Below are 25,019 nucleotides of genomic sequence, written 5' to 3'. Positions count from 1 at the left end.
CAAGTTCCTCATCAAGTTCAGTCCTGCAGAGCCTGTAACTAATGATTTTTCTCACTTGGCCAGGAGTCAGCACTGTATCTCTCACATGCACATACAAACATTGTACGTGTGCCTTGTTAGCATAGAGTGATCTGCAGATAAAGGGCAGCAGAGCGGAGCACCATGGGCACTGGGACACTCACATGGCACCTCACCCCCAGCTCTGCTGGGCATGCTGAGCCTGGGAGCGCCAGCTGAGGGCAGGAGGAACATCTCACCACCCACAGCTCTTCGTGTTGGGATGGTTATCGTTTGCTGGGAAGTTTTGAAGGTCTCTTTTTAATCCCAGTACTAAGAGCTGGCCCACAGCCCACTGATGTCACTGAAAGCCAAGGATGAGTTCAGTCTTACACAGCAGAGTCATCACAAACCCAAGCAAATTGCTGTTGGCCTGGCAGGCCCCACCTGCAGATACCACCACCCTGACCACACCAGCATGGAAGCAGACAGGGACTGCAGCTCCCAGGAACTCCCCAAGCATCACCTGTTTGGATCCAGAGAGAGAGGCAAGAGATGCAAAAGGCCTTCTCCCACGACCATGTGCTGTTCCCTAAGCATTCTTTGCTGGACACATTGGACCCCAATCTGATCCCTCCCACCAAGTTCAGGGAGCCCCTGGATGTGTTGGTAGGGCACAGGCAGGGGGCACGGGGCAGGAAGCTAACACCAGGACCTGGCCTGCCTTGCATCACAGTGGGCCTGTGCTTATGAGCCTCCCAGCAGCCTGGTGGGAGACTATTTGTGGCATTTCTACAGCCTACAGCAGGAGACAGGCGAGCCCTGAGGAACACCCTGCTTCATATTCTGAGATGTCCAGGGCAAGGACACTGAATTGCCCTGGGGACATGTGTATTTTGTTCCACTCACTACTGATGGAGCACCCAGATGGGACCAGGATGGCATTCACATCACTCACCAGTCAGTCTCTGCAGTGCTGACTTCTGGAGCTGAGCAGGTACCTCAGCAACCTCCGTAGCCACCAAAGGCCCTACAGAAGTGCAACTCACACCACCTGCTTTCAATTACTGGCTGTCTACATCAGATCTCCATCAGCTACAAAGGGAGCATATCAAGACCCCTATGTCTTTCACATGCCTGCATTTAGACATATCGTTCCCACTGTTGGTGTTTGAAGTTGGGTGAGATAAAGATTTTCATTTCTGCATTAGAAACAAAGATAACTGAGGCCCAGATGGAACTAGGGTGAAAGTTCCATAAAATGAGTTTGAGGAGTGAATAAAAAAAAGATAATCACCACAGGGACATCCCTGCCTGTGCTGGTGACAGCTCAGCAGAAGGGACAACAGTGGTGAATGACATCTCCCAGAACAAGGTGGGTGTTTAGTCTAAGCTCCTCATCCTAACCTAAAGCCCAAGAGAGATGTCACTTCTCAGAACTACCTCGATATTTTGTGGAGAAGCCTCTTTGTGATTGGCTTGATCTCCCAGCCTGGCACCTCTCTGTCACAGTCATTATGTTTAATGCATAGCACCACAGCAAACTTCACCCCCTGTTGCTGAATAGGATGTGTCTGGGCTCAACTAGAGCTTCATCCATGAACATGAAAGAATAGAATAGAATAGAATAGAATAGAATAGAATAGAATAGAATAGGGTAGAATACTATAGAATCATAAAATCATTAAAGTTGGAAAAGACCTCTAAGATCATCTAGTCCAACCATCAACCCATCCCCACCATGCCCACTGAACTATGTCAGTGCAACACTCATTTTCTTGAATCAGTTGGGTTACCCTGTTACCCATTTAATTTCCTTATAATAAAATTGGTGATTATCCAGATGATCATTTATGCTGTAAATCAGCTGTGATACCTGTTATTTTTCATATTATGCCTCTTAAAAAAAATGATGTTTCCAAACTGACCGCAGGACCCAGTCTACCTCCATCAATCCCTTCCTCCTGTTCCATGAGTTTGTCAAAACTAAAAAGGAGGGGAACATCTCTTAACTCTGCTGCTTGTTGTGCAGCACCTATAAACACACTCTTTCAAAGCTTGTTCAAAGGATATTGCCTTACCATGAGCATGGAGATTGATGGTGTTTGCTCACACCAAGCCTGTTTCTCAGTACTGATCTCTTGATGTAGTCCCAGATCACGCCAGCAGGAAGGGAAAGGAGTCCTGCTCATGGGGCTTGTGCTGGCTTGCCAGGCAAAAATCAGTGCGAAAGAATGTACCTACAATTATAACTTCATGTGTTCACTTTAGGGCCTCTGACATTGTAGAACTATCGGCCCAGCTCACAGATGTTGATAAAGCAAGGGTTTGGGGTGAAGTCATCCTCTGGAGAGGAGAAGCCAAGAGGACTTCTGCCTTGGCTTGGTTTTGCACTGCTTGCATGGCCACGGGAGGGACAGCCCATGGCTAACAACAGACATCAGCCAGCCCACCCCAGGGCCTCTGTTGGACACTGTTCTGGTGGAGATCTCTTTCCACAGTTTTCTTTTGGGAAACAAAGAGATGGAGCAGGCCAGGTGGGAACAGAATATCCCAGAGACCATGGCTTGCACCCACCATTCAGTTTGAGTGTGTTCATGGACACTGAGGTGAAATCAGTGTCCATCCAGCAGCAGTGCTTGCACAGACAACCATCAAGAGAAATGATAACCCTATGTGGCCCTCATCTCCTTTTGGGTGGCACCTGAGTGGCAGTGGGCACGTGCTCATGCAGTGGGATGTAGCACTAGGACAAGGAGGACATAAAAGTGATGCTTCCCATCTCTTCCATGGATTGGACCCAGCACAGGGATCTTGGCATGGGAAAAGCATCCTGGAGCTGGGCTCAGCCACCTACTCGTGGTGTGGTGGGAGCTCAGCATCTCCTGGTACCCCATCACCCCATCACGCGGCTTCTCCTCACAGTGCCTTTGCTCTGCAGTGAGATCAAAAGGCATCCAGCCCACTGATGGCTCCGTTTGTGTCGAAAGGCTCCCTGATTACCTCACCATTAGCTGCACCCATTAAACAAAATCTGAAAGGTTTTAGACAAAGCTGAGGTTTCAGATGAGAGGGCGAAGGAATGACTCAGTGCCTTTAAACGCCAAAGTCTTCTCCTCCGTCCTGTTTGTACAGCACCTAACACGAGGGGTCCAGGTGCATGCCTAGGGCTCTGAAACACCGCCACAATTAAATAATAAGTGTAATAGCAGCTGTACTCCCACCAGCAGGGTTTCGTTTTATTATTTAAATATTCAGTTGTGCTTGGTAGCACCTCTCAGAGATGCAGTTTGTTTCAATAAGGAGGAGGGTGACCCCCAGCCAGCCATTGGCATGTAATAGGTATGGCCAGAGCCTAAGGGGCAGGAAGCAGTGACCCCAGGGTCCTGGCCTTCCCCAAGGGCTGGACGGAGCTGGGCAATGAATTTCCAACTGATATTAGCTGCCCATAGAGTCTGTTAGGGTGGTGAGCCACAGCTTGGGTCATCTCCAAATAAAACCCATGGATGGAAGTATCTCTGCAGCCAAGAGCATCCAGGGCTGACAATCACAGAGATGTCAACGTGAAGCTGGGTGCAGGTGAAGAGGAGCAGGCAGAGGCACAGAAGCTGTTCCCTTCTCCATTTCCACCTGTAGAATTAGCAATAAACACCAAATTTCAATCCTAAAAAAAGAACTGATAGAAAGCAAGCAGTGTCGTGGTTTGGCAGCAGTGCCTGAGGTTTGGGCTGGGGATTGTTTGCTCCCCACTGGGCACCAAACCCAACATAAGAGCAGCCTTCAGGAGGACAGGTCTCTGCAGAAAATCCCAGAGACCCTCTGACTGGCTCCTGGCATTGGTTGACCATTGTCCACCCCAGATTGCACCACAAGGCTCTTCCCAGGGCTGAGGGGGCTCCTGGGAAGCAGACTGCCTCCAGCCTGGTCCTTCTCCTCAACGTGGTGCAGGGCATTCTACTCTGGGTGGTCCTGCTCGAGCTTGGGGTTGAACCAGACAGACCCCGAGGTCCCAGTGCTTCTCCTGCCAGGTCCAGCTCACAGTTCAGATTCCTGGTGGGAAACACCTGCATTTATCACAGAAGAAATAGTGCCATCTACTGACATTTATAACCTTATTCCTAGAAAGCAAAGGGTGGATCCTTATCTCCCTTATGCCAATGAACATTCGGCATTATTTCAGCTTGAGAAACACCCATGGAGTCAGAGTGGTGGTCACATAAGTGACCCACATGCTAGACTGGTATGCACTGGCAGCCTGAGACCCCCATAGACATCCAGGGTAACCCCTGGCTGCAGCCTGCAGTTGGAGTGGCCACAGCACCAGGACCAGACCCCAAGCACCCCTGGGAGAAGGGCTGGAGGTGAACACACTGCCTAATGCTGAATTTAATTGACCCTTACCGTCTTCACTGTAATTAATGAACAGAGCTAAACCCTTCCAACAGGTTGCCCTTCAAGGATTATCCCCCATGCCATTCGATTTCTTGATATAGTTTTTCAACCGTGATCTGTGGTCTGCTTCCTCTGATGCTGACGGCTGTTGGAGTTACTGGGGCACTCAGAGGAATTATGGGAGATAATTGGCCTGGGCGATAAGGGCTGAGATATCTCTCAGTGGTCTTTCTTGACATCATGAAAGCTTCAGTTCCCATGCAAATATCCAGGGGACATCATGCTGAGTGCTGTCACCTCCTATGAGAGCTCAGAAATGAAATAAAGCTCAGCTTCCTGTTTTGTTCTTCTTTATTCCATACATTATATGTATTATATATGGTAAATATTTTATTATACTGTATTCTGTTACATTATATGAGAGACACCAGCCCCACCTGCTTGTCCAGCACTGGGGCCACCTTCCTATGCAGGGACCATGACAGAAGACATCACAGATCTGAGATTCTGGCAACGCAAAAAAACACTCCACCAAAAATTGGTCAAAAACCACTGGGAGAAACTCCTGTCCCAGTGACAGGAAAAGCCCAGCATCCCAGTTTAAGGAAGCCCCATGCTGGGGAGATGGTCCCACCCCCCACCTGGGGACGTGTGAGTCACAGAGAGCAGGTTGAGAGCAAGTCAACGTGAGAGTCAACGAAGCATGGTGGATCTCAGCTTGGGAACTGACCGTGGAAAGCAAAGCTCCTGATTTTCTGATTTTCTGAGCTGACCTACCAATAGTGAAACCATCAAAGCAGGAGGCACATTCCTGAGGTTTGACCCAGCACGGCAAAGTCAATGAAAGGTTCCCACTCAACGGACACTGGACCACAGCCACAGAACTTGCAGGTAGCCAAGATTTATTTATTTTTCTCTTCTATGGTTTTGTCCAAGGCTTCATCCTGCCAGGGCTCTGTCTCATCCTGCAACAAGGAAGTCAAGTTTCTCCTACAGAGGTATTTTAACACGGCAGATAACCAAATACATATTACCAAGTATGTATGTATAACTTATATTTTGTATATACATACAAATAACCTCCTAAGTGAGAGCCCAGCATAAAAGACAATCAGAGTAAACACTGTAATCATTCTAATTATGCAACATATTCTGCCTAACATATTTATTTTTAATGGTAGTCATTTTAATAACTCTAAGGCCCTGAATTAGTCCAATATGTTCTTAACTACGTTCACGTTAAATACAAATGATAATGACTTTTCCAGAGGGTCCAGCACCGTGGATAGGCTTGCCACGCACCAGCCTATTCTGCTTAACGTGTTTACTTTTAATAACAGGTTTAATGATGCACTCAGCGCCTAATAACCATGTTTAGTCACAAAGAGAAAAGCCAACTACAAAATACTTTCTCTAAAAACTAGGCTACAGGGGATCGTTGGCCATCCTTTAACGCACCTTGAAATGTTTCAGCTCTGCCAGCCGCCAGGCAGGGTGCTGGGATTTTCAGGGAGGGCTTTGGGGTGACCAAGAAGAATAGGGTGCTGCAGGGAACTCATGTTACCTAATCTGGCTTTGCTTCCTTCCACCCCCGGAGCTCAGTGGATGGCTCTAGGGAGATGAACGGGGAGGGCTTCAAAGGGAGGCTTCTGTGGGCATCATGGAGCTCTTGATGATGGAGATGCACCAGAGAAGAGTTTGCTTGAAAATCACACCCACTACACATTAAAAAAATAATAATAATAACACAAAACCAACACCACCAAAACCTCAACTCCTACCTTCAGCTTTAAGCAGATCCCCAAGAACTAGAAAGGCAATTAAATCAAGCAGCAGCTGCTCTCTGCCTGAATCAAGTCACCCCCCCCCAGCCCAATTCTGGGGACAGGTGGGACCCCTTGGGCACATCCCACCTGGCACAGAGCTTCTTTTCCTAGCTGAGCACTAGATCTCCAAAATATGCTGCCAAGCTTCTCAATGTGTTGTGTCCAGACTCGCCCAAGTCCAAAGCCATGTCCAGACCTGTGCAATATCACACTGCAAGGAGATGCTTGGAGCCACATCCTGCATAGGATCATCATTTCCTGTGCCTGATTTGACACCCATTGGATATCACACAAATCATTGCATGGCAATGTGGTTTTTTAGTCATGGAATCATCTAGGTTGGAAATGACCTTCAAGATCTCCAAGTCCAACCATCAATCTGACCTACTGAATGCCATCACTGTGTCCCATAGTGCCACGTCCACACATCTTAAATACTTGTAGGGATGGGGACCCCACCACTTCCCTGGGCAGTCTGTTCCAATGCCTGTCCACCTGTTTAATTTAAGAAATCCTTCCTAATATCCACCCTAAACTTCCCCTGTTACAACTTGAGGCTGTTTTCTCACAGTCTGTCATTTGTCACTTTCTGGCAACACCAAAACTCCTCTGGACATCATGCTTCTCCCCCCAGCCCTTGAGCATCCCATGGCACCCAACATGCACCAAAACGCTTCCAAATGATCCTAAATATAACTGCCACAGATCTCACCAAACTTCAACCCTGGTTACGTGAAAAACACTTGTAAGGCTTGAACCCACTCTAATTTGTATGCCTTCTGCCCCAGGGCTCACACAAAATGGGAGGGTGGAATCCAATAGAGTGTTGTGCATAAAAAGATGATGCCAAAGATAACCTTATTGCTAATAATAACTGTGGAATCCATCCCTGTGAACAGGCCCCATTGAATGCCCAAACATAAGCATTCCTTGGTTAGGTTTTTCTGCCTACAAATATTTCGTTGGAGTCTTTAAATACTAATCACAGAACTCGGGTGAATGCTTTTTATCTTCAAAGTGCTGCAGAAAAAAAAAAAAATTAAAAAAAATAAAATTAATTCATTAATCAAAGATAATTATAGGGCACAAAATATGCCTTGCCAAGAGCGAGTCAGCCAGCAGCCCTACAGAACGCCATCGTGAGGACTCCAAGCATCGCTTGGATGCGGAGGTGATTTTCCCAGAGCAGTGCCCGAGCCGGATCCCTCTTGTTACTGCTCAAGCTGTCCGCCTGACATGTGTTAGGCTGTGTGTCTGCCGTGCAGGAAATAGGGTTTGAAGCTCACAGCCAGGAGCAAAAGCTCCGATTGAGGCTTTAATGAAGCTGGGATTGAGTGGCGAGGGTGGTTCAGTGAAGCAGTAAATGCAAACACATTATCACCTGAGAACTTGCTCCAATTTCACACCAATTAACTAGGAATGAGAGAGGGCTGGGGCTGGCTGCAGAGATGGCTGATAATCCCATGAATGGGCAGAAATGGCTCCTGCACAAGAGGCTGTGCCAAAATGAGTTTGTTAGATAACGGCAGGCCCGGCAATTTTGTCTTGGGGAGTAAGCATGTCGTTACTAGAGCTGCTTTTATTAGCAGATGCTACAGACGTGCTCAGAAATACAGATGCCTGTGAGGGAAACAGGGATGGAAGGCAATAAAGCAATAGCTGATTATCTCACCCCTCTGCCAATGCAATGTATGGCAGGAGAAGGCAAGGATGCATGGGGAACTGAGCTTGGGACGCATGGGGAATGGCTCTGGGATATTGGAAGTTGCTTTTGGGTGGGTTTTAGGTCCAATAAATGCAAGTCTGCAGCTGCTAAGTCGGTCTGTAGAACTTGACCAGAGGTCACAAATCCCCATCTCCTCTTGCCTGCACCATTTTCATCATGTTCTAATGTTTGAGTAATTTCCCTGTTTTCCCACTGGGTTTACTGGGAGCTAGGGAGAGAAAAGGGAGGCAGTTGAAGGAAAGTGCTCTTTAAAGGAATTGTATGGGTTAAACACTAAACCAAATCACACACTCAGTGTGCAGAGCCCTCCCTTACCCCTTCATTAACTGCTGGGCTCGATGCCTGCAGCCAGCCTGACCCTCGCACACCATGCCACGAGGCTTCCTGCAACCAGCAGCATGAATGAGAGCAAATTCTAATCTTTGAATGAATATTTGAAGTTTCATCTTCATTTTAAAATGCACAGTCTACTGCAAATGCACGTGCAAGGACCCCTTGCTGAGTATCACATTGGCTGTAGATCTCAAGAACAAGTGGATATTGGGGGTGGTTTCCATTTGGGCAGGAAATATTTCAGGCTTGATGGAGCATCCTATCTCCTGTTAGGGAAGGTGCTAGGATGATGAGGAGATTGCTCCTCATCTCCTGCTCCAGCTGCTCAATCCATTAAAGCAGCAGTCATGGGCTTCTCCCAAGTTCTTTAAGCATGACCCATAGCCATGCTTAAAGATCCTTCTGCTTCAGGAGGAACTGCGGTGTCTGCCTTAAAATTCAGGGAGATGTTTTCTCTGAATGTGGAGAATGAATAGCCAGAGACCAGGATATATCATAATTTCTTTAAAAAAAACCACAAGTATTATTCGCTCTGTTGAGTTCTGGGGTTGTGTGATGGTGCCTTGGCCCTTGCCACAGCCCATCCTAAAGTGGGCTGGGAAACAGTAGATGGGATATCAGGAAAAAATTCTTCTCAGAAAGAGTGGTCAGGTATCGGAATAGGTTGCCTAGGGAAGTGGTGGAGTCACTGTCTCTGGAGGTGTTCAAGAAATTGAAGAAACATGGCACTTAAGAACATGGCTGGTGGGCATGCTGGGGATGGGTTGATGATTGGACTAGATGATTTTAGAGGTCTTTTTCAACTTGAAAGACTCTGTGATTCTATGATAAAAGAGGGGAGATTTAGATTGGATATAAGAAAAGAAGCTTTTTACAGTAAGGGTAAAGAAGCTCTGGAACAGGTTGTCCAGAGATATGGTGGATGTCCCATCCCTGGAGACACTCAAGCTCAGGCTGGAGGGGCTCTGAGCACCTGATGGAGCTGTAGCTTTCCCTGTTTAGTGCAGGGTAGTTGGACCAGATGATCTTTAGTGTTCCCTTTCGACTCAAATGATTCTATGATTCTAACAGTTTGGGTTGGTGTTCAACCTGCTAACCCTACATCCCTGGCCAGGAGATGCTCTCTGCGGGGTACCCCACTCACTCTGGATTAAATCTCCTATACTGTGCACAAGCCATGGTGTGAATCCACAGGACTCTTCCTGCTCACTGCCCCTGGCCTGTAATTATCTTAAAGATAACAACTAAACCATTGCATGCATGTGAGGGGTTGAGGGAGCACAATGCCTCATCCCTGCTAGCATCCCAGAGCTGGAATGGTTGCACTCCACAAGGCAGTGGGGATAGAGGTGGGCTGAGCCTGAGCAGTGCCCAGGGCAGCAGGAGCCCCCCAAAAGTCTGCAGCTGCAAAGGGTCCCATTCTGAGCACCTGATGGAGCTGCAGGTGTCCCTGTTGGGAACTGGAGGTGTTCCTGCATGGGAATTGGAGTAGATGGCCTTTAGAGGTCTGTTTCAATTCAAACGATTATGTGAATCTGTAATTGTATGATTTCTCCCCACACCACTTCCTCCTCCATTCAGACATTGCAAATTTGAGGAGGAGGGAATCCTTCACAGTAATGTACCATTTTCACTGGATGTGGTACTTTAAAGATTTTCAAATTTCCCAAATTCCCAAATTTCCCTTTTGCTCTCTTTCCCCTACATTAAAACAATTTCAGCCATTTTGAGTAAAACTGAATCCTTTGGGTTTAAAAGTATGTATCTATATTTAACTCAAAATAGGTTTTGAAGTACCTGGTCAAAACCAGCTCATTATGGTAGAACAAATTATTTTATTATAACCCAAACAAGTTCAAATCCCTTTTCAATTAAGTATGTAATTTCCAAACACAGCCAGCTTTTCTTTTCTTTTCTTTTCTTTTCTTTTCTTTTCTTTTCTTTTCTTTTCTTTTCTTTTCTTTTCTTTTCTTTTCTTTTCTTTTCTTTTCTTTTCTTTTCTTTTCTTTTCTTTTCTTTTCTTTTCTTTTCTTTTCTTTTCTTTTCTTTTCTTTTCTTTTCTTTTCTTCTTTTCTTTTCTTTTCTTTTCTTTTTTTCTTTTTTCTTCTCTCTTCTCTTTTCTTCTCTTTTCTTCTCCTCCTTCTTCCTTCCTTCCTTCCTTCCTTCCTTCCTTCCTTCCTTCCTTCCTTCCTTCCTTCCTTCCTTCCTTCCTTCCTTCCTTCCTTCCTTCCTTCCTTCCTTCCTTCCTTCCTTCCTTCCTTCCTTCCTTTTTCCTTTTTCCTTTTTCCTTTTCTCTTTCCTTTCTAAAACAGAAATAATTGGGGAAAATCCCCACCTGGCACCCTTGTGCTGCTGGACCAGCCACTGCTCTAAATAATCCAGCATCCCTTTGTGCATAAGTCAGTGAGCAGCAGCTTTTAAGGTAGGTGAAGCTAGGATATCTTCAAGTCAGGAGTAGTGTTTGGTGTAGGTGCCACTCTGCATCACTAAGAATTTCATTTAGGGGGTTGCTTTCCATCCTGTGAACATCTGACTTTTTAATTTACATATCTAAAGGGTGTTTGTGTTGAGTTTCTGTTGGAAGGCAAAGAGGTGAGGGCAGCTCTACCCACACCCTCAGTACTGACCACAGGAGCAGCACTGGGATGGGCACTCAGTACAGCCAGTTAGAAGAAGCCTAAAGAAGTGAGTAGATGGACACTTATCTGTAGATCTCCACATCAAAATATTCACCAGCCAACAAGTTGCTGGACTCGATGAACACGGCAGTGTTGTACTCAACAGCCTGCCTTGTGCTGGAGATCAAGCAAAGTGATTTCCTCCACCTTTAAAGTGTATGAAGCTGCAAAATCTTAAGGGCATAGAAACTTACTTTGATTGCAGGGCTGGTATCTTGGAAGTTGCATTCCTTTAATTTCCTTTGGCTGCTTGCTCTCCCCATGAAGGACATGCACAGGGTGGTGAGTTTGCAGTGGAAACTGGTTTTGCCTCATTTTCCACTTCTCTTCTGCTACAAGGAAAGAAGAGCAGCACTTCGGAGGCCTTCCTGCCTCTTTCTATGCAGACAGAAAGGGCTGGGTGTCTGTGTTTAATTACAGCCTGAAAGAACTGCATTTAAAAGACAACAGCAAGCTATTTAATTAATACTTATCATTAGCACACATAGGAATGCCTAGCAGCAAATTGCAACAACAAAGCAATTCCTTTTTGTTTTTTTTTTCCTTGCACTTGGGATAAATTAATTAAAAAAAAAAAAAGTAAACAAACAATTTGAACCATATTTGGAATGGCTTTTTGTGTAGTGGGAGCAGAGGGATAGTAGCTCTGACCCTAGCACAGCCCAGATCTCTAGGAGCCTTCCAATCTCCAGCTCTACTGGCCAAGGAGCTTATCTTCATCTATCCAACTATCTATCTCTCTATCTCGGCATTCACACTGGGCTCATACCCATGTCTGAGCGCCTACTTGTCTTCATACCTGTCCATAAATTACACAGTGCCCCCGGGGCATTATAAATAATAATTCAACTCCCAAACCTTCAGAACACTGTTTTAAAGAATTGGCTTTTAATTCATTGTGCTGTGGACTCCTCCTTCCGGCCCATAAAAGCAGTGCTGGAGAAGGACGTGACGCCATGGGCAGCTGATGAAATGCCCCAAAATCAGCCCTGTGCACAGGAGGGACAGGGTAGGTGCCCATGGGTAGATGGATGGGGATGAAGGAAGGCTGAGCAGCTCTGCTGGAGGGAAATAGCATCCTCATCCTCAGCCTTTTTGAGATTTGTAGAACTGCCCATATTTCATCTCAGCTAGCCCTGCAAACATCCTGTTGTTCTATCCTTCCCTTGAATTAATAGCATTTTTAATGACACTAACTATTAATGATTGGAGTGATGAATTGCAGTGTGGCACTGGTATCTACATCTCCATGGGGCACAGCATGAGGCAATGATCTCTGACTTGGAAGCAGATGGCTTAAAGGGCAGACCTCCATGTTTAGCTAGGCAGATACAACCCATACTGGGACAAGTGTCCCAGATCCCAAATCCCAAATTTCATACACCAAAAATGCCCACAGGACAGCAAGACGTTGTGGAATGCATGAACTGTAGGGTAGAAAACTCTAGCTGAGCAATGTGAGACTGCACTGTGTCCCAACACCTTGTATCTCCATCCCAATACACTACAGCTCCAACCCAAAATATGGTATCTCCATCCCAACACACTACAGCTTCATCCCAACACACTACAGCTCCAACCCAACACACTACAGGTCCATCCCAACACGTTATATCTTCATCCCAACATACTACATCTTCATCCAAACACAACGTATCTCCATCCTAACATGTTGTATCTCCATCCCAACACACTACAGCTCCATCCCAACACACTACAGCTCCATTCCAACATACTTTTTCCCAGTAAATAGATGGGGTAAGGAGTAGCTGCCCCAGCCATATTGTCCCTTAGCGTGAAGAGTATCCCAATCTCTAGGGAACAAGCCTGGTGAGATACATGGTCCCCATGGAGGACGACTAGAGACTGTGGGCATCACCTTCTTCCTGGAATGCATGGATCAGACCTACTCAGGGAAAGGAAACTGGAATTTTTGCTGGAGAAAAGGGTAAGCAGCTGATGTTGAAATGAATTATCTCATGATATGGCCTGGATTTGTGCACAGCTCTGAATGGCACAGAAGTAATATTTGTCTAACTAACCAGAGCCCTCAGCCACCTGTTAAGGTGTCAGATAAGGAGGTACCACCAGCATCCATCTTTCCACATGACTTTCCTCCTCACATCTTCCATCTTCCCATCAAATAAAAGTTGTTCCTCTCCACTCAGCCTGTGTGGAAGCTCTGAGCACCCATTCTGGAGATGAATTGGGTCCCTGAGCCTCTGTGGGACCTGCCGGGAGATGTCCCCAGGCCTGTCCCCACAGCAGGGCTGGGTTGTGTGGCAGTGCATTGCCCTCTGCAGGGCAAAGCAATCCTACAGCATCTCTGCATGCCATGCTATGCCTTCCCCTCCATCCACCAGGAAACATGGAATCATAGAATATTCCAAGTTGGAAGGGACCCATGAGGATCACTGAGTCCAACTCTTGGCTCCACACAAACCAAACAGGCTTTTCCTGCCTGGAGAGCACCAAAAGAGGTTTCACAGTGCCCTAGATTTGTCCACCCTATAGGATATTTAGGAATTTAACCCTCTTCTACCTCCTGCACAGGACACCATCCCCAGAAGGAGCTTCAGGGATGACACAGAGCAAGGGGACCTATTCACCATTCACTGTTCCCTTTCTTCTTGCAAACAAAGCTCAGTGGAACCCCTCACCCATGCATGCTGCTGCTCCTGGCCAGCCGGATTTGCAACCTTTCTCTTGGATGCGGAGCTGCCTGCAATTTCAGGCCTCTCCCCCCTCACAGGGTGACTTAAGTTATGATTAAGAGCTAAATTACAGCAGGGCAGTTGGCCCTGTCTGAGAACCGCAAGGTTTGGGGAGGCGGCTATTAGAGGTGGTGGAGTCCAACCCATATAACATGCTGCAAAATGAAAGAACCTGATGATGGTGGGGGTCAGATGGCATTGGGGGTGGGAGGGGGGAGATCTCACCATCACTGCCATCATTAATTAAAAAAAAAGCCATCACAAAGAGGGTGGTGATGCACTGGAACAGGTTGCCCAAGGAAGCTGTGGATGCCCCATCCCTGGAGGCATTGAAGGCCAGGCTGGATGTGGCTCTGGGCAGCCTGGTCTGGTGGTTGGAGACCCTGCACATAGCAGGGGGTTGAAACTGCATGATCATTGTGATCCTTTTCAACCCAGGCCATTCTATGGTTCTGTGAAAAAGCCAGCACTAGGAGCAAGTTACTGCCAAGGAAGAGGCTGCATTGTTACTCCAATACAGGGCCTTTAGCTGGATTTGTTGCATCATTTTTAAACACCTCATTTTGGGATGGAGGCAGCCTCGCTGGAGGCACAGATCCCTTCTCTCCCACTGACTTTGGATGGGAAGCAAGCAGGGGGTGGTGAAGAGACAAGGGAAAGGCTTCCTAGGTGCTGGGCATGGCAGCTTGCAGCCCAGGCAATGCTCCCTGCTCTCCCTGCACACTCTGCAAACCCCCATGCTGATTTACTTCACAGCATTTTCTTTTACCCCACTAAATGCCACTAAACCTTCAGATTACCCTCCCATTTTTACCCTTCCTTTGATGTCAATGGGATTTTTTTTTTTTTTTTTTTTTTAATGGCAAAAGGGGATTTTTCCCCCCTGGTGTAATTATTCCCATTTTTTTCTTTCCCTTTTTAGGCACAAAAGAATCCTGCCAGATGCATGGCTTGTGGAGGCAGCTCCCACATGAGGTATTTATATATTTATATGTATATGATGCGAACGTGGTATTGAAAGTCCTGAAGTTTCAGTCTGAAGATAAGGGGAATTTCCCATTTCCTATTTCTTTCAGTGGAAATTGCCCTGGAAGAGCCTGCAGCAAGACTTGGACCAAAAGCTGCAAGATACTGCACCACAACATAGTTCCAGTGGCTGGCACCCCTATAATAACCATACCCAGGGGACACATCCACTATTTAATACTAACACTTAGCAAGTTTTGGTAGTCGGGATGACTCCTAAAAGCAGATTCACTCCAGCCCCAGGTTCATTTCCAGCAGTTATGGAACAGAGGCGTTTACTGCTTTGAACATTCTGGGCTATTAAACATGACTTAACCCAAGGGCAGTACGTTGCTTTGAAAGGTGTGCACTGCTGTGAGGTCGATTCCAGCTCAGATCCCTGATCCCATGCTGGTTTTTCTCATCCATTTTACAAAAGAAAAAAAAAAACCCACCCATTTCTGTCCTTCATGTTTGCAATGAGCATTTAAATCTTTGCGTGAGCTCTGGGAAGTGGAAAAGCTCTGTGAGCAGCACATGAACCTCCTCTCCAAAGTGAAACAAGCACCTGGTAATCCAGCACAGCACAACTTTACAGGATACAGCTCCCAGGTCTCAAAAGTGCCCAGTCCCTATCTTTGTACCCAAAGATGGGACGTCACAAGTCCTTGCCATGGCAATTCTGCTTCCCAGCATGCTTTCACCCAGCCCTGCAGCTCCATCCTTGCCTGCACATGCACCACAGGCATCTCAATCCCCATCTGCGCACCCCCCAGAACTCAGCAGGCACCACAGACCTCTTGGGGTGATCCCATTCTCAGGGAGATCTGGGAACCCCTTCTCCTCCCACTGTCCTCATGCTCTCTGAGGCTGCTGTAAGATATATCTTCAACTGCTAACTGCCATCCATGCAGACAAAATAAAACAAAACACAGGAATCAATGCAACAGAATCATGGAATGGCTTGGCTTGGGAGGGACTTAAAGCCCATGCAGTCCCAACCCCTGCCACAGGCTGGCTGCCCCCACCAGCTCAGGCTGCCCATGGCCCCATTCAACCTGGCCTTGAGCACCTCCAGGGATGGGGCACCCACAAACCCTCAGGGCAGTGTTCCCATGCCTCAGCAACCTCTGAGCAAAGAATTTCCTCTTAATACCTAACCACAATGGCTTGACAGTGACACCCAGCATTAGTCTTTCTGGTAGGTCTGGAACAAGATGCTCAGGGACAGAATCACTGAATGTGATCATCAGGTAGGTGATGACTGTGGATAATTTTAAGGGAACTTTTTGTGATGCCTAACAATGATGAGACAAACACGTTCCTTCAGCATTTCAATCAGCATTCATAACTTTATAGGAAAAAAAGAGAATACAATTGCAGAGTTCTTTTGTGAAAAAATTATTAAAAAGCCTAATAATTCAGTGCCAAAATATGTTCCAATTAATAATTAATTGCAAAGAAAGTGTAGGTTTCTATCCCAGTGTAACAAAGGGCTCTCTGGTAAAGGAAAATGAGCCCTGGGGGTATCACCCAGCCACATCCCTAAAGCTCAGGCCTGTCCATTGACACCCTGCAGTCCTGGGGAGGCCAGAGCAGCACCCTGTTTCCCCCACCACTGCTCCACAGCTGCGATGCGGTCCCGGAGCACTCGTGCCCAATCCTCGCCTCGCTGTAGGACAGTGGACCGGGTCTCCATTGCTTTTAGAGCAGTGATTTCAGGAGGGATTTCGGGAACCAGGCCAGCTCGCAGCACAGCATCCTGAAATTTGGCAGCAGAGGCTGGAGCTAAGCAGCACCGGGGTGTGCTGAAAAGAAAAAGCAAGGAATCTTTTGATGTCAGCTTGAGCCGTAGGCAGAGAAGCAAGCTGGAAAGTGATGCTCTGGTCCCTTGCCACAGCTGACCAGCACACCTGTCCCCATGCAGGTCCTTACCTGCTGCCACAGCTGTCCAGATGTGAGTAGTGGTAGTGAGCTGCCACGGCTGAGTGTGGGCATAGCAGGTAATGGTTCTCCTCCCAGCAGCGCTGCATGGCCTGCACGATGTCCTCATCAGATGCTGAGCACGAACGCAGGGTCTCTGAGACCTGCAGCAAGGGAAACAGAGGTTTGCATTGGGCATCATCACCTCACGTGTTCCTTTCAATGGAGTTGAATGGGCACCCAGCAAAACAGAAACAGGAAGGCTGGAAGTAGCAACTTGATGGGGGTTTCCCCCACATAATCAAGACAAGGGATGTCTGCTGCAGCTGGAGGAAGGTGCTGCTGGAAATGTATCCTTCCCCCAGTTTTGTAATAATGCATTTTTACATTATCTTGTCTATATATTGCATCTTTATTTTAGTAATGTGAGGATTTTTTCTTATATTTCTGACATGCAAGCAGGCCTAGGTGCTGCAGAAATGATGTTCATTTGGGACAGCATACATTGCGTGGGATAAGGAAGAACTCTGCCTCTTACCCAAAGAGCTTCACAATTCACTTTTCTCTTGTATTTCACTTTGCTTTGTACTCATGGCCCCATTCACCACGATATCAAGGCTGAATGGGCTGAATGGCAGTACTGGACCCCATACCCATTCCCCAACACCACACTCAATTCGTACCAGAATCCACTGCTCAGTCCACCCCAGCCTGACTCACTGCACAACTAATGCAGGCACTGGAGTGGCCAAGAAGGGGTAATTTCATATCCTACCTAAAAAATTGTAGGTGTTTTTATGTAAAGTTTTTTTTTTTTTTTTTTTTTTTAACATCTCTATGCACATACACTGACATAAAGCTCCTCTTAGATTTTAGTTTGGAAAGTCTCCAAAACATGTAATTTTTTTAATTCTGAAAATGAGTAATAGAATCACAGAATGACCTGGGTTGAAAAGGACCACAAATGATCATGTAGTTTCAACCCCCTGCTATGTGCAGGGTCACCAACCACCAGACCAGGCTGCCCAGAACCACATCCAGCCTGGCCTTCAATGCCTCCAGAGATGGGGCATCCACAACCTCCTTGGACAACCTGTTCCAGTCAAAACCAACTGGAAACAGTAAATCTCCTTCCACACAGAGGAACAGGCATGAAGGACTGACCTTTCTGTGCAAACCCTCCGGCAGCTTCAGGCTTTTGGACACAGTGAATTTTTCCATCAGCGTTTTTGTCAGGTGGCTGTCAGAGCCTGAGAGCAGCCAGAGGATCCTCTCCACATTGTACGGCTCCTGGGATGACAAGGGAACATGTGAGCAGCAGAAATAGGAGCATCTGTCTCAGGGTGAGAACAGCTGTATGGATTCTCTGATGTCTAACCTGGGGTGAGGCCCTGTTGCACCTTCTTCTTGCTGGTAGGCTTTATGCCTTCTCCCTGCACATCTACATCCCCAAGCTCTCTTTGGGAACTCAATGTCCTTCAGACTCCTGACCCGTCTGAGCAGTCTGGCAGTGACCATCAGATTAAAACAACTTAATGAGGGGACAACTGATAAATTGACAGCGAGACCACATCTGTATCATCACCTTGAGGAAACCAAGCTAATAACACACTATGCATTTCAGAACCAGAAATATACAGCGGTTTACTGAGTGCTGCAGATGCTGCTATGAATCACACAGCTCCCATGTTACTTAATGAGACACTCAGCTCCCTGCAGGGCTGACCAAAAATCTTTATAAACATATAAGGAACATATAGGGCCTGACTGGACTGTATGGCTATGTAGCAATCGGTGTTACGACACTGCAGCAAAACTCAGTGCAATACCAGACAAAAGGGTCCCAAATGGATCTCACTGCTTGCTCTCTCATTCCCATGTGCTCAGAAGCACTGAGCAATGTTCAGCCAGGTGGTTTGACCAAGATATATTGTAGGAACAGAAAGGACAAGGGACACCAGATACAAAGTCCTCACCATGTCTCTAGGATTCCTGCTCTGTTGCAGAAAAGTGCTGGCTTTGAATGAGTTCTATCTACCTGAGTGCCTATGACCTCTTGTTTCTCCCCTCCTGTCCTCCCTTGGCAAGTCATCAGGACTTACTCAGCCTTTGATGTCCTTATCTGGGTGGCTTACAGCTCCATTCCTGTTCTACATCTTCCCACCATCATCTTCCACTGCCTTCAGCCTGTAATTTCACTGTAGTATGGGTGTTGCCTGCCCTTTGCTTTAGGCTGTCCCCTGGTTTAGACTGTCCTGACCCAGGTCTCCTGAGAAACTACGTGTTAGCACGCTTGGACTTTGATGACCTGCTACCAGAGGTGCCTCCAGCACCATCCTCCCAGTGCCTCTGGTGCTCCCCTCTCTGCTTTTCCCACTCCCCTTCCACCTCCATACGTTTCGGTCTATGCTTTCTACTGCTATCTAGACTCAGTCTGGGCTGGGCCACCAGTGGGAGCCTTGATCTTCACATTATCCATCTCCGTGGTCTGTTTTTGTCCCATGTGCTAGAGTTGTCCAGAATGACACCTGGGCTCAGTCGGGAGGATGGATCACGCTGAGAACTGTTCTCAAGGAAAGTTTTGGCTTGTGGACATGAGCTAAGTCTTGCTGCCTGAATTCAGGCCCAGAAAATAAATCTCCTGGCTGGCTTCTGATGCTGAAAGTCACAGCATGCACCGTGATTCTACTGGAAGTTCTCCTTAAAAGGAACATCCACAGTATAAACTCTGATTCACCTTCATCTTTCCAGTTACTCACTAACTGGAGACTGCAGAAAAGGCAACCAAAAGGGAGAGAGAGCCCCACATATTCATGCTTTGGGAGGAACTTAAAGCTGCAGGCCACAGTAGCCCAGTGATGGGAGCAAATAACTTATTCTCTGCAAAACATGGTATTCCTCCATGCCCCCAAGTCTTCCCACTGTGTTTGAACAGCTCTTGGAAAATTCTAGTGGCTTAAGGGCATGGTGATACAACACCAAGTATTTCAAACCTAGGTCACTTGTTTGGAAGCAGATCCAATCCCTGCGGATCACAGGGTAGGTATGAAAGAGTATTTGCTGTTATTATTTCCTGGTATTTGTCTCCAGGCACTTGCTTTCTGTCCCTCCATGACTTTTCATTTCTGATGCCTTTGCCTGCTGGGACTTGTTTTGCTCTGCACAAACTGCAGACGGCCATAGATGAGGCATTTCTTCAGGGCTACTCCAGCTTCTTCCCTTCTTCTCTTGCTCTTGGTGGAGCCTTCCAGAAGCACCAACAGAAGCCCTGGGACATGACAGGATTTATACTTTTCTAAGTGTCACAGAGGTGTTGAGAAAATGGTCCTTTCTTTCCAAGCTTGCACATAGCAAATCTCCAGAAATCCACCATTTAGCAACAGAGATTACCAAGTTCAGCCTTGAAAAGTATGGGAGAAGGCGGTGTTTGATCCATCTCAGCTCAGCAGTCTGCAGCATAAATGCTCAGGATGACTCACACCTCCCAGTGCATCACTGAGAGGCACTGCCAGTGGCAAAATTACAGTCTTATAAACCAGGTATAGCAAAGTACAAGGAAAAAAAATCTAAAAATATGCACGTTCATTAACTTCCATTTGTTCCAATTCATTATCTACCTGAATATCCATGGCTGATGCTAATGTAGCCTTCACACGACCTGAGAGTGAGAAATCTCCATCTTTAACAGTCCTGTGAATGATGTCATTGCTGTTAACTGCAGCAACCAGCTGAATTGGAAGACCCATTTTCTGGGCAATACAGCCAGCTAGAAACAAAAGTGAAAAAACACATGCATACTTGAGAAAGAAACGTTAAAAACAGATTTAACAAAGAAGTGTCTGTGTAAGTTGATTGAGCATCCAAGTTCAGAAGTGAGCACAAACAACAACCCCTAATAAACCTCCAGATATCTATCTTAAATGCCTTGGTAGAGCCCCATATTACAAAATGCTAGGACACAATGCATCCCCTGGCAAACCAGCCTACCAAACATCTCCAGATCTGAAGATGGATAGGCAGGAGACCAAGAAGTCAGACAGGTACCACTCAAGCAAAAGAGAAGAAGTTTGGAGGTTCTTGCAGACTATTCATACTGCCTCAGATGGGCAGCCTGGAAATACAGTGAAAGCAGCTGAGTGCATTAAATGCTTTTCATACTACTGCTGTGTGTCTAATTCAGGATGGAGGCAATCAAAGATTCACATTGAAAGGGCCAGACTAGGCAGTTAGGAGTGGCTCTCTTGACAGTACACTATCTAAATCAGGTAAGACAAGGGAGAACTTCACAGCTCTATAGAAGTCTTACTTGGGAAATCAGAGCCACAGTATTTTCCCTCTTTTCTGAATCAAACCATGTTGATTTGAAACCATGTTGATTTGAAACCATGTTGATTTGAAACCATGTTTCAAATCAAATCATGTTCTGTCCTTTTCCAATGTGTCCACCCTCAAGATAGCTACAGTCATCATTAAAGAGTGGTTTCAGATTTTCTGCACCTTGCAAATCATCAGAGACACTTGAATGAGTAATAACCAGACATGAGTAATAAAATATAAGTGGTTCTGAAGAAATCCTACCAGAGAGTGGGTGTTTTAATAAATAGCAATGCCCAGCATTTGCAAAACATTTTCAGGTCACAGAGCATTCGCTCTCTTCCCTAACCCATCTTTCCTCCCTTTACCTGTGACATTTCCTCCCCCTCCTGTTGGCACAACAATTTCCACCACTGGCAGTGTGGTGCTATCCAGGGTCGGGGTGCACCGAAAGTAAGCGTAGAAGTAGTGAGCAATCTGCACCATAATCCTCGACCAATTGACCGAATTCAGGCTTATCAGGTTGTTCCTTCTGGCAAAATCGACATCAGCAAACAGTTCCTTGATAGGCTCATCGATTTCATCGCTGTTCCCATCAACTGTCAGAAAGAAAAAGGAAAGAGTAGAAGTGCTGACATCAGTGCATCAGGCACAAAGTATTTCTGCTCAGAAATAGGGCCAGACTGAAGCCCTGGGGTTTGCAGCAGCCAGGATTGTCCTGAGCTGTCTGTCTGTCTGTCTCGGGGGCTGTTTGAGTTGGGGTTACTTAAACCATAAAATTGAGGGGAAAAAGAAGTGGGGTCACCCCTTCATCCTTTTAGTTCCAAGAAATGGTGTTCAATTCAGGAGACAGCTCTAATGTGAGGCCAGGAGAAGAGAAAGCCTTGAACCACTCAGTCATCAAACTGGGAACACGTGCTAAGAGCCTTTCCTTAGCAAGACAGCAGGGCACAGTTACTTTGATGGAAACGACCCAGGTGACTGCAGCAGCTAAAACAGCAGCCCCTGGAGACATTTAGGGTCACAGTTTCAACACAGCAGGGCCACAACACGGATAATCCTACAATAATACCAACCAACAAAGACGTGGACGTTGTCTTCAATGACAGTGGTCATCTGAAGTTCCTGTATCTGGGTGCACAACCCTTTGGGTAGCAGAACAAAGATGTCCACGTTCTTCTGCCCTCTCACACTCTCAATTGCTGAACTCCCTGTGTCCCCTGAAGTCCCTGTTTCAAAGCAATGAAGAAACAAGAAATGCAAACATTGACACACCAGTCAAAATTGCATCACCAGACTTTAAGAAAAAGATGTGGAGGTGCTCCATGAGATACTTTTGGTTAGAGAAACCTCCTTGACATTGACAGGATCCCTCATCAGCCTCCCATGAGGCAACACCACTACTCTGGGGCACACATCATGGTGGGCTGTAGGATGATGGCTCTCAAGGTAAAGACCTGCTCAGAAGCTTTACCCCCTCCAAAGAGAAATACTCACCCACCAGAACACTGATGTGCTTCTGCTTTTTCTCCAAGAAATACTGTAAAAACTGCCCCGTGCAGGACAAGGACAGATCCTTGAAAGCGTAAGTAACCCCATGCCAGAGCTCCAAAACATTCAGCCCATTCTTCAGCCTGGACAGATGAACAATATCCTTGTGTCTGAACTTGCTGAAAGCCCTGTCAATCAGATCTAGTGGAAAAACAATTAAAAGTGCTGTCAGAATAGGTACAGGACAACTTTTCTTATCTGTGGTTGCCTGCATCTGTGCTCTGTGTGCTCCTGGGAAGCAAAGGCAAAGACTCTCCGTTGCTGGAGAGGTGACATATCCAAAAAGTTGTTGTTAGCTATTAGGAGGAAGCCAGCCAAGCTCCATTGCCTTCACAGCTCTACAGTGAAGAACTCTAGAGGAAACCTGACAGAACCAAAGCAAACTGTTAAATAACAAAATAAAGGAAACCAAACTTTTATCATTAGCACACCGTTGAGACAGAGGTTGTAGCTGCCCTCTGGTGGAAAGGATGGTTTAAAAACATTACAAATGGAATCACAGAGAGCATGAAAAGCCATTGGCAGGAAGGTAAAGTCTGGTGCTAGCATTGCACTCCCCCAGCAGTCAGCAGGGCCGCAGCACTAGCAGTTGCTATTGCAATCACCACAGTCCCCATGTGCACGCAGGGTACACATTTTCCAAAAGGTAACAAACCCCAGCAAGGTGACAGAGGAGAAAAGGGCAGAGAAAGGTCAGGCGATAGTGTAGCAGGCTCCATCTTCTGGGTGCTGTGAAGATGCTTAAGCTAAGGCAGCACCCAAACACCCCGAAATCCTCACAGATGTCTCTGCTCCCACTTGAGACTCACCGCTAAGTGTGCGACGTGGGATCAGCTCAGGCTTGACAAAGAGGAAACATATCTCCTTCACTAGCTCGGGGTAGGAGAGGTGGCTCCATTGTTGCAATGTGGGCCTGTCCAGCGAGGGGATGCAGCTGGGCATGAAGAGCCCACCATCAGGTGCATAACCAGAGAAGAGGGCTCCCTCGAAGTCCACGGCCCCCGTGCCTCCCCGTGTGCTGATGTACTCCATCGGTGCTGGGTGGGCACTGGGGTCACTGCCAAAGTCATGGATTATCTGCTCCGCTGGGAGCACTCAAACTGACCCTAAAATATTTCCCATTGGGCTGGAGGATGGCATTGTCAAGGGTTTGCTCTGCCTGTGCCCTTCTCACCCTGCCCTGGACATGTCTCCTCCAGTCAGTCACTGTGGGCACCTGATGTCTCCTGAGGGCTGGGTGCAAAAGCTGGAGCTTTAAGATAAAATTATTTCACAGAATCACAGAATGGCCAGGGTTGGAAGGGACCTCAAGGATCACGAATCTCCAACCCCCTGCCACATGCAGGGCCACCAGCCTCCACATTTAATACTGGACCAGGCTGCTGAACCCCATCAAATCTGACCATGAACACCTCCAGGGAGGGGGCATCCACAGCCTCTTTGGGCAGCTGTTCCAGCACCTCACCACTCTCTCTGTAAAGAATTCCCTCTGACATCCAAACTAAATCTTCCCTAATATTTAGATATTTAACAAATTTAAAAAATAAAAAAAGGAAATGGGAAAGGAGACAGTAAGAGGAGAGAAGGAAAAGTGGGAGGAAAAAAGGAAGGAAAAGGAAGGAAAAGGAGGAGGAAAGAGGGGGGGGAAAGAGGGGAAAGAGGTAAAAAAAAAGGGGGGGGAAAGGAGGAAAAGGAGGTAAAGAAAAGGGGGGGAAGGGATAAAGAGAAGGGAGGGAAGGGGTAGAAACATGGGAAAAAGGAGGGGAAAGGGGATAAAGAGGGAGGAAAAGGGGGAGGAGAAAAAGGGAAAAGCTAAGGGGAAAAAAAGTTAAGGGGAAAAAAAGTTAAGGGGAAAAAAAGTTAAGGGGAAAAAAAGTTAAGGGGAAAAAAAGTTAAGGGGAAAAAAAGTTAAGGGGAAAAGGAAAGGGGAGAAGGGAGATTATGCTTCTAGAACAGCCTGATTTTTTTCGAGGGAGTTCAACGGTCAAACTAAGGTCAGCATTTAACTCAACGGGTGACGAGTACAGCAAACCTCCAGGATTTTTTTTTTTTTTTTTTTTTTTTTTTTGCGGGGGAGGGGCGAAGCCTGCCGGCCTTCCTCAGCCAGAACGCTTTTCTCTTTCTCCAACCCTTTCCCACCATCCCTCCTTCCAGCAACACCGCAGCGTTTTACCCGTCCCAGTTCCCCTCCCCATCCCCCCCCCCCGGCCCACTTCGCCCCGCTCTGCCCCGCTGTCCGCCCCACCTCGGCGCTGCGGCTCCGGCCGTTCCGAGGCTCCCGAGCCCTTCGCTGGCTCCGCCCCGAGCTTTGGGGGCGGGTCGGGGCGTCCGGCACAACCCGTGGGCCGCCCGTTGCAGTGCTTCGCTACCCTTATTGTAAAAAACCTTTTTTTCTTATTTATATCCAAAATACAAAAGTCCACTCGCAGCAGGCTGGAATAAACAGTTGGCGGGGCATGGCGTTGCTCTTCAGGGGCAGCTCAGGCTTCAATCAGTGGTGAAACCTCCCCAGGTCCATCCCAGGGTCATCCGAAGCCCCGGGGTCACCCCAGGACCTGCG

General features: G+C 47.0%; 1 protein-coding gene across 2 annotated transcripts; it reads right to left on the bottom strand.

Annotated features, from left to right (window-relative positions):
- Nucleotides 1–16,020: 16,020 nt before the first annotated feature.
- THNSL2 (threonine synthase like 2) lies at nt 16,021–25,019 on the bottom strand. 2 transcript variants are annotated; one of them, XM_090139874.1, is made up of 9 exons: nt 24,705–24,809; nt 23,269–23,507; nt 22,406–22,600; nt 21,985–22,137; nt 21,277–21,507; nt 20,212–20,360; nt 17,759–17,884; nt 16,607–16,758; nt 16,021–16,479 (listed from the first exon to the last, which is right to left on the bottom strand). In XM_090139874.1, the coding sequence occupies exons 2-9, from the start codon at nt 23,489–23,491 to the stop codon at nt 16,224–16,226; spliced, it is 1,485 nt and encodes a 494-aa protein (XP_089996000.1). In that variant the 5' UTR covers nt 23,492–23,507; nt 24,705–24,809; the 3' UTR covers nt 16,021–16,223. The 2 variants fall into 2 exon arrangements, with proteins under 2 accessions (XP_089996000.1, XP_031444050.2); XM_031588190.2 differs by having other exon boundaries at nt 16,022–16,479; nt 23,269–23,516; nt 24,705–25,019.

Source organism: Phasianus colchicus, chromosome 4 (genome assembly GCF_987193195.1).
Source record: "Phasianus colchicus chromosome 4, bPhaCol1.hap1.1, whole genome shotgun sequence".
In the NCBI taxonomy this organism is placed as follows: Eukaryota; Metazoa; Chordata; class Aves; order Galliformes; family Phasianidae; genus Phasianus; species Phasianus colchicus.
The sequence above is the reverse complement of the archived record's forward strand: the minus strand, read 5'-3'. Positions and strand labels throughout refer to the sequence as shown.